General features: G+C 33.9%; 1 protein-coding gene across 1 annotated transcript; it reads left to right on the top strand.

Moving 5' to 3' along the window:
* Positions 1-505: 505 nt before the first annotated feature.
* On the top strand, positions 506-1447 carry LOC119810138 (olfactory receptor 143-like). The gene has a single exon (XM_038323476.1). It carries the CDS (start codon positions 506-508, stop codon positions 1445-1447), a length of 942 nt encoding a protein of 313 aa, XP_038179404.1.
* Positions 1448-10965: the final 9518 nt, after the last annotated feature.

Consider the following 10965-nt stretch of genomic DNA (forward strand, 5'->3'; position numbering starts at 1 on the left):
GTAGAGGGTTAGAGACAGATCTTCACAGATGCTTGTTACTGTGTTCAACATCAAAGGTTTTGTTGCCTTGAGGACAGTGAGGAAGGATTCACTTATAATAGTTGCAATGAACTTTGTGTAACAAAGCTGATCACTCACTTCTCTTGATAATTTTCCTTCAGTCAGAAAGCTATAAATTCTGTGATTTTGATACCTTTTTAACTATTGCTTTTTCATCTCTGACCTCTGCTGAAGGCTAAAGAGAAGGGATAAAATGGTGTTCAAAAGTCAATGAGAGCTTTTCCAGCAGTCTCTTTGGAAAGAAACACATCATATTTGATGAAAGAAGGGAAGGGGGATGCCTCAGGAATCAACCTATGTTATCATGAATGTATGCCTGGAAATGTCTTCAGAAAAAAAAAAAAAAAACTGGTCTTGCAAATCCAGCAACTCTAGAAAGTTCTGTCTCTTAACAGACATTTTCCTGTTAATTTCACAAGCTGTCTCTGTTCCTACATTTGGTACCATGAAGCAAATGGCTGTGGAGAATGACTCTTTGGTCACTGAGTTTGTTTTCATGGGATTAACAGAGCAACCTTCGTTGCAACTGCCCTTATTTTTCATGTTCTTGCTGAACTACACAGCCACTGTGATAGGAAACTTGAGCTTAATGATTCTCATTTGTCTGCATTCACACCTTCATACACCTATGTACTTTTTTCTATTCAATTTGTCTTTTGTTGATTTCTGTTATTCATTTGTCTGTACCCCCAAAATGCTGATGGGCTTTGTTTCAGAAAAGAACATCATCACTTATACAGGATGCATGACTCAGCTCTTTTTCTTTGGCTTTTTTGTTAATTCTGAATGTTATGTGCTGACAGCAATGGCTTATGATCGTTATGTGGCCATATGTAAGCCCTTGATGTATGCCATCCTTATGTCTCCTAGAATGTGTTTCCTACTGATGTTTGGGTCCTATTTGATGGGGTTTGCAAGTGCCATGGCCCATACTGGCTGTATGATTAGGCTCAGTTTTTGTGATTCCAATACCATCAACCATTACATGTGTGAAATCTTTCCCCTTCTCCAGCTGTCCTGCAGCAGCACCTATGCCAATGAACTTGTGAGTTCTCTTATTGCTTGCATAGTTGTCATTGTATCTGGCCTTGTTATCCTAACCTCATATATTTCCATCCTTTTAAATATTATTCACATGTCATCAGCTACAGGTTGGTCCAAAGACATGGGCACTTGTGGTTCTCACATTGTGACTGTTAGTTTATTCTACGGATCTGGGCTCCTTACCTATGTCAAGCCAGCATCTGCTGAATCTGTGGACCAGGGGAAATTTTTCTCAGTGCTTTATACTCTTGTGGTACCCATGCTGAATCCTCTCATTTACAGTCTCAGGAACAAGGATGTCAAACTTGCCGCAAAGAGAACCATAATGAGAATCACAAGCTGAAAGAATAGGTGTGTTTTCAGTAGTCTTCTCATTTATCCCCCATTACCTTGTTTCTATTCTTCCTTTTTATTCTTTATATATTATGATTAGAATTTCTACTGTAACACACACACACACACACACACACACACACACACACACACACACACACTCAGCTGTCATATAGCTTTGTGGCCTTTTCTTGATTTGAGAGTCCTTTGCAATATCAAGATTATCCAACCTGATCTTTACTACCTGGACCAGTTGAAGACTTTGATCTGACATATTTTCTATATCTAAAGGTAATACTCTTTTGTATTTTTCTCTTTTATATTTTCTCTATTTAAACAAATCCAGGGGACTGTTTTGAGTCCTAGAAATTATACTTTTGAAGCCAAACTTGCAACATTGTATCACCATTCCTTAAGTTCAGATGTGGATTATTTCTAAGGCAAACAGATATTTATTGTAAAAAAGAATAGAATTTATTTATGCCAAAAAGAACTGAAAGGGTTATGAATAAACAGTTATGAAGGAACAGAGTTGTTTCATTGTGGGTTTAATTAAATAAGGGAGTGTGAGAACGACGGTCAAGAACAGGGCTTTAGTAGCCATGTAGGAAAAAGCAAATGCTCCCACAATAGCATTATTTTCAGGTTAGGTGATTAGAGAAAACTACAAAGTGACATTTCATCTTTTTTTTTTTTTTTTTTTTTTTTTTTTTTTTTTTTTTTTTTTTTTTTTTTAGTTTATTGGTCATTCTTTCAAGGATGATGAGGCTTTTTGGCAAAGTAGGTCCACATTTCTATAATTAATATATAAACTTTAAGAAGCTTATTAGATTTTAAATTTTCCTGTAAAGCAAAATTATTTATCTATAATAAGATTAATAGAGAATTATGCACTAGAAAATCTTATGTGTACTTAGTACAGAAAGTATACTGTCATTTTCTATCAAAATTGCATACTTATTTTGGAGATACAGTAGTCAAATAACAATGACTAAAGCTATAATTATTGCATCCACTTGAAGATTATGATGTTTGAAATGTTCTGAAATGGTAGATTAGTAAAAAGAGCAAGTTAAGGACTTTAAACTTAATTAAAATTATTGGTATTAAATATTGAAACATAGATGTTCATCATAACATTTTATGTATATACTATATATATATGTATATATACAGAATATATGATTTATATATACAGTATAATTATTGAAGCAAATTATGAATTACTGGTATGTACTTGTTTGTTTTCATTTGTCATAGTATCTAATTAAGTATGGTTCTAAAATGGTTTGGTTTAAATTTTGATCAGAAGATAAGTTTAGTAGATTTATAGACTGATTATTAAAGACCCTGCCTATTTTGCATAAAGTTCCACTTCCAAAAATAATTGAACTTAACAAATATAGAATATGAACCACAGGAATAGAATGTACTCTTTGGCCTAAGTGTGATATCATAGTCAGAGTATATCCAGGTATAAAAACTATGAACACATAGTATAAGTTTAGTTTTGATAAGTCAAATAGATTGATTTTACAGGTATAATAATTTATATCAACATGGAAAATGAACTGATTAGGCTTTTAATGATCTGACATTTAATAAAGTTATGGATAAACTATTATAATTTGGTAATAGTTATAGATAAGTAATTAAAATTATAATTTAGAAGCTAATATTGAAAGAAATTTGCTGAAAGATAATTTTTAAATATAAACTCATTTCACATTAGTGAATGTTTAGAAGCACTGTATATGCACTTGTTAAAAATATGGACATTCTTGTCTAATTTGTGCTTTATTGTATCTCCATTTACATAATTGAAATGGGAAATTTGGTTTCATAACTCCATGATACCTGATGTTAATTAAATTGTATATTAAAAACATTTTAAATTAAAATATTAATTACATTGATTATTATATCTCAGGTGTCATAAATATAACAGGCAATATCTTCAGGCTTAACAGTCAAGGAATATGTGAAATTTGAAACCTCATGATTCTCCCCCTCTCAACAACCACTGATTGCTTGTAGTTCTTCATCTAGAAGTGAAGCCTTGTGTGGTTTTCACCATCCATGTTGGCATGGTGAACAGATGATGTCATTATGCTCATGTTTAGGAAATTGCCTCTGAGATTTTATGGCTGCAGTTTTCTAGTCATATCTAGAAGATATCATCTACCAACAGGTATCCCAATCTTCTAGCTCTTTTTCTCCAACTGCTGCACCATGACTGTCTCTGAGACATAGGTGTAGAGGTTGCATTGCAGATATACCAGTTGGGTTTGATATAATTTTCTCTGGTTTTGACCAGTTACAGATCTTTGTAATACTCACCATCTCCTACAACAGAAATTTCTTTGATAAAGAATGAGAACTACAGAATAAATACTTCTAATTGCATAAGCCAGAGGGATTGGTGATATCACATGAGAACACAATCTACAGAATTATTTAATCAGGTTTCAAAAGCACTCACAGAGACTAAAGTGACAACCGTGGAGCCTGCAGCTGTTTATGCTAATTCCTCTGCATATATGTTATGGCTGTGTAACTTAGTGTGAGACCCCTAAGAATGGGAGTGTGAATGTCTCTGACTCTTTCTCCTGCTCTTGGGACCCTTTTCAATCCTACAGGGTTTCCTTGTCCAGCTTTGATATGAGAGTTTGTGCTTAGTTTTATTAAAAATTGTTCTGCCATGTTCAGTAGATAGCCCTGTTTTTTTTTGTTTTATTTTTTTCCCTCTCTCATGGTTTATTTTTTTTTTATATTTAAAAATTTCCATCTCCTTCCCTCCTCCTCCCCCCTCCCTCCCCTTCTCCTCCCCCTTTCCTACCCTCCTTCTCCCCCTTCCCTCCCCTCCCCTCCACCCATACCTCCTCTCCCTCCCTCTCAAGGCCAAGGAGCCATCAGGGTTCCCCACTCTATGCTAAGACCAATGTCCTCCCAACTCCCCCCAGGTCCAGGAAGGTGATCGACCAAGCTGAAAAGGCTCCCACAGAGCCCGTCCATGCAGAAGAATCAGAGCCCAGCGCCATTGTCCTTTGCTTCTCAGTCAGCCCCCGCTGTTGGCCACATTCAGAGAGACGGGTTTGGTCGCATGATCCATCAGTCCCATTCCAACTGGAGTTGGTGATCTCCCATTAGTTCTGTCCCACCGTCTCCATGAGTGAACGCACCCCTCTCGTTCCTGACTTTCTCCCTCAAGTTCTCGCTCCTTCTGCTCCTCATCAGGACCTTGGGAGCTCAGTCCAGTGCTCCAATGTTTTTTTTTTTTTTTTTTCTGAAGGAAATAGAGGAATAATGGATCTAGGGAAGATGGGAAGTAGGAGTAATGGGAACAATTGAGGGAGGGGAATGTGGTTGGAATGTAATGTATGAAAGAAGAATAAAAACATAAATGCTTATAATGCAGATACAAATATAATTATGTTGGTTTAGGAGAGGGGCAATAGCAGTTTTTCTCTTGGTGCTTATGACCTCTTCTGCTATGGGTAGTTGTCTAGGTTTACAGTACTAAGTGTGAATCACCATGAATTGAATGGGATGGGCTTTCAGTACATTTAGATAACTCCTGTTTAGTACAAAGATAAAACTGCCACTATTGCACTGTTGAGAATATCATTTTCCAGGCCACATATTGCTCTTGTTTATAGACTTTATAATTGGTAGAACTGTTGCTATTTCTCCTTTAGCTTGCATAGCATCTTCTGTTACTATTATGGCTAGTACTTCTAGGACACACTAACACAGCTTAAGAGCAAATTTTAGAGCTACATTTGACTTTATTAAAAAATCAGAAAAAAATGACTCCATGATGCAACCCAAGAATTTCAAAAACTGTAACAAATCAAACAAAAAACCAGGAGATGGGAAAAAAATAAAAAAAAAAAAAAACAGATCAGCAATTTATAAAATAGGAACAAATGAGGCAATATGAAGAATCAATATATCTAAGAGCTGGTTAATTGAGAAGATAAACCAGACTGACAAATCTTTTGCATTATTAATAAAATGAAAATATCAGGAAACTCAAATTAATATAATCTCAAATTGCCGCGCACCACGCCCCCAGATCTGCATTGGATGTGCTTTTACCCAGTTTGTGAGATTCAGGCAAGGGGCTGGAGGTTAAAATACACAGACACAGACAGACAGAAAGACAGTGACACAGGTCATCCTTGAATTCCCCAAGAATGCCCCCTTTATTGTGTTCAGGGGCAGATTATATAGAGATAGCCACACTCCAGCCGAAACCACCAGAAACCACTCTGCCATCAGGAACTCCTGAAGGTCTCATGCTCACAGCAGCTGTAGGCACTCAGATAAGGGGATTACAAGAAATTCAGGATCTGGTGTCTCACTGCTCCCAACATCAAATGAATAGGGGAACATTATGATGGACATCAAAGAAATTCAGATCATAACAATAATTTCAAAAGTTATATTCCATTAAAATAGAAACCCTAAATAAAGTGGATGAATTTCTATCTTCACCCAAAGTACCAAGATTAAATCAGGACGATATAAACATATTAACAGAACAGACCCTTCACACACACACACACACACACACACACACATACATACACATACAATCACACACACACAGACAGACAAATGCACACAAAAAACTTCATGTAATTGGAAAGGTTAATATTCAAGCAAAGACTATTAAGTTAAAACATTGCCCACACAATTTAAAACAAAAAAATATCTACAAAAGTACCAGTAAGTTTGTTTCATTTTGGCCATATACTATTGGACATGGAGCCTACCCATGTAGTTTATATACCCAGGGAAACTCAATTGGCAGAAACTAATAAGTCTAAAATTATCAATTTAAATAAAAACTGAAATAGCATTTCCAAACTTTCTTTATGAATCCAGTAACACTCTTATATTAAAACCAGTTAAAGATACAACAAAAAAGAACACTACAGACCAATAGCCCTGACAAGCATAAAAGCAAAACATCTCAATAATACACTTGCAAATCAAATACTGGCACATACTTCTCAGTGTGCATTTGCTAGTCACATTTCTCCAGTTTTTCCTAAAGTCCTACTTGTGTTTCTGTTCCTCAGTCAGATACCACCTTGATATTATGATGACCTCAGGTTCTGTTCTTACTGATTTTTACCAACTTCAATTTCAGGCATTTTGGAGGACTATGACAACTTCAAGTGGCACTATGAATTCTGTAGGACATCCCTAAATTGAGATTTATGTTGATCTTCTCATGATTAGAATGGGTATATGTGGTTTTAAAATTTGAGTGTTTTTTATTTCAGACATTATACTCATGATTTCTATAAGATCAATATGAAATGTTTCACATTTAAATAATCTGTCCTCAATCGAAATTTTATTCTTTTCTTAATCATGAAATAAACTGAAAATAGTTCTTTTGTGGAATATTAGTTTCAGATGGGTTACATTAATTTATGCTGTGGAATATTTGTTTAATGATGCAAAGATGTGTTGTATTCTTTTATATTTTGATAAACTCAATAGAGCTTTGTTTCTTACCATGACTAAAACACCTGATTTTCTAATAAAGAACTGAATGGCCAAGAGCAAGGGAAGATAAAGGAAAGGCAGGCATGGCAGGCGAAGAGAATACATATGAGGAAGATAAGAGAAGAAGAGGGGAAGAAAAGGAGGAGAGCAGGACCCCAGGGGCCATTCACTCAGCCAGAAAACCAGGCACAGAAGAAGGAAAGAGAGGTAGATAGCATGGAGAAAGGTAAAAGTCCAGAGGCAAAAAGAAGATGGGATAATTCAAGTTAAGAAAAACTGGATAGAATGAAGCCAAGTTAAGGCAAGGCATTCATAAGAAAGAATAAGTCTTCATGTGATTATTTGGGAACTGGGTTGCAAGTAATCAAAGAGAAAAAAAATAGCTTTACCCATTTTTGGATTTTGTTTCTTACTTGTAAATATAGGTATGATTCACCCAATTTACTTTTGCATAGTTATTACTTAAAGTTTCTTATTTATTTGAATATTAGTTTAAGCAACTTATGAATTCGGTTTCAGTTAATTTGAAATAAGTTTTGACCTGCTATTAAACTGAAACTATTCATATCACATGGAGCATTTCAAGGAACAGAAATTGAAGGCTGGCTTCATAATTGATGATAGAAATGTATATACCATATGATGCTTGCAGAAGAGAGGCACAAAGATAGGATGAGACTGTATGAACATTCCTTTATGTACCTGATTTTACTTCAGCTGTGTTTTATAAATGTCAAATAATGTCCTTGAAATTTTAGAAAAGTACCCACGGTAAGCTAGAATATTCTTTTTAGGCATGTGTGTTCTAGTCCAGTCTTATGTCTCTTAATGAACAAGAATGTGGATGACTGGGTATTTTAAACTCAATAACAAAGATCAAATTTATGCTATTAAAATGCACTCCAGTTGTTTATGAAAATGTTATTATATGGACTAGTTGAGTAGTACATTCCATAAAATGTCAAGCTATACTAATTTTCATAGACAGATGATAATAAATATATTTATAACTTATTACAAATTTTAATTTATAACAATATACTCAGTGATTAGTTAAAAATTATTCAGCTTTTTTGCACTTTTACAAATATGATTATATGATTATCCATCCCACATAAAGTTCTCTCATGTTCTTTCCAATCAATCACCACCTTCATCAGTGTCCAGTACATATTGACTTTGATCCCAGTAGCATAATCTTGATTATTCTTTAAAATCTTTTTAGTAAAATTGCATCTCATGTAAGGTTTTATGTTTGCTTTTGTTTACTTGTTTGAATTTTATTCATGGGGACAGGAGATTAAATGCTATCTTATGTTGGTTGGGAAATGAATGAGATATTTAAGAGTAAGGTTTGGAAGAGACTCCACATAACTTCCAACCAAACTACTAAAGGGTGATAGGGAATGGCGCCACACACTCATCAAATGAAAAATCCACCCAGAGGACATGGCAATCATGGACATTTATATACCAAACACAAGGGCACCCAAGTTCATAAAAGCACAGCTAAATCACACATTGGACCTTTCATAAAGATCATGGGTAAGTTCAATAGATACCTCATCCCAACAAAAACTTCAATAGAGAATTACTGTCATTAAGTGAAATAAAAAATAACCTCTAATTTCAAGGAAATTAAAGCAGTAAGTCACATCATAAATAATGCATCATAGCTTCCTTGTTTATTCTCATGTTACTTTCTTCTTTATTTCACACTGATCAGGATATGCTGCCTATGATATAGTGCTTCACAATATGGTCTGGGTCTTCCTACATCAAATGACAACCAAGGCAATCCATCACAGATTTGCCCACCAACCAACCTGATGTAGAAACTTCCTCTTAAGATTTTTTTCCTTACATAGCCCTAATTTATGTCAATTGCAAGTTAAATCTAACCAACACAGAAGTGGATATGAACAAGATACATTTTATGGAGTGTGAAGTTTTGAAGACTAGAGACAATCATGCTAAAAATATTTAGACTGTGTTTAAAAGGATTCAATGTAATTAACTATCATAATTGTCATTGTGGTAGTTTTTGATCATATCTTATTTATATTTCACAGCTAAAATGTGAAAATTAGCATTACATATGTTATGCTAATTATTAAAATGTCATAATTCATCATGAATAATCCAGAAATTAAGTATGACATCAATCTCCTCTCTTTGGTACCATATACATATTTAAAAACATAGATAACTAGGCTTATTTTTTATCTTGTTTTTAATTCATTAATAAGACAGAAAACCTCTTGGAATTGCTCCTCCCTGAATGTCATTTAAACATAAGTGAATCCAAATTATACAAAATTATACAAAAGCTCTATTACAGCTAAAGTTGTTAAGAAGGTGTGGAGATATATTCAGTATATTAGCAATATCATCTAACCAATATGAATTTTAAGTCATCTGAGTGGTCAACTATTGTAAACTGTGGTGGTATCACTCTAAGCAGAGTTTGGATTTGCTTTCTCCAAAGATGTAGAGTTGAATTTTAATTTTCCAAACCAGGACAATTAAATTACATTGGGAAAACATACTCATAAAAATATTAAAAATGAAAAATTTTCAGGAGTCTAGATTGAACTGTAAAAATATTATGGTTATCTCCATAGAGGGAATGTCATAGATTTTTAATACTTTGTAGGAAGAATATTTTTAAGAATGATTCTTAAAAGCAAAATGTTTATGTCTCATTTACTTTATGGATAAAACTCTGTGTAGGATTACAAAAGACAAATACCTAAAATATGAAACTGAACTGTATCAATAAACTTTATAGTTATAGGCTTACAAAGAATGGTCATGAAAACAATCCTTTCAATGAGAACAGAAAATTACGTTAGAAATGTGCTGCAAATGTTCTTTTCTATCTCATATCAATAGCATATTCAGGTAACTTTAGTCCCTTCTGACAGCATTTTCACACTCAGTGGATGCTTATGGCATGGAGGGAGTGTGCAACTTGTTAGCAATTTCAAATTACTGTGACATAGCAAACTTATTAAGATTTCCCCACATTTATAGAATGAGTGAACACGTTTCAAGTGCACATTTGTCTTTCTGCATCTATCGAAGTCACAGAAATAGAAAGTAGAATAATAATTATCAGAGGAGTGTAGTAAGGTAGACAGGGCAGGGACAATGTATAATGTTGGGTAATATTCTAATTAGGATACACATTGCAGTTATATAGTCCATGATAATGATCATAATGTTCCACTTTGGGTAAAAAAAGATTATTTATAAACCTATAAATTATTATAACTATATAAGTTAATGAATACATCAAGTTCCATGGTTTAGTCACTCTTCTACCTCAATAAAATATTTTCTGTTCATGAATTTCCTCTCTCTGCTCCCCCGTTCCTCCCTACCTCTCTTCCCATCTGAACCCACTCACTTTATAGTGTATATCTATGTATTGTACACCATAACCATACAGAATTTTTTCAATTGAAATTAAATGTAAGCTAATCATAATTTTCATCCATTATAATTTTTTATACTGATTATAAAGAAATTTATGCATTCAGTTATTAAAATCTTGACCAAGAATTACCAAGTAGTAGCTACTTCTATTAAAATGCATTATGCAGCAAATTATGTTCAGAAATAAAAATCTAAGTTTTAACCGTGGATATGTTATTTTGAATATAGTCTAGTACAAAAGAAAATAGCTTATCAAAGAGAGATATATTTTTAATAATTTAACACAAAGAATATATAATTTATAAGTATTCCACTATCATAAAGAATAAATAATATCAAGGATATAGTAATGGCTCATAAGCTTAGGAGACAGGGCTATAAAAATGTTGCAGTTATGTCTCTTCAACTGCCTGTTTTCAGACTTATGCTACATTATACAAATGCTCTGGACCTAAATTTGGTTTTCTAAATTATCACACAGTGTAACTTCATCAATCATATTGTGCATATGTCTCATGAGCAGTGAGCACAATCTTCATCTACTGGGAAACTGTTCTACTG

Source organism: Arvicola amphibius, chromosome 3, assembly GCF_903992535.2.
Source record: "Arvicola amphibius chromosome 3, mArvAmp1.2, whole genome shotgun sequence".
Taxonomy (NCBI): Eukaryota; Metazoa; Chordata; class Mammalia; order Rodentia; family Cricetidae; genus Arvicola; species Arvicola amphibius.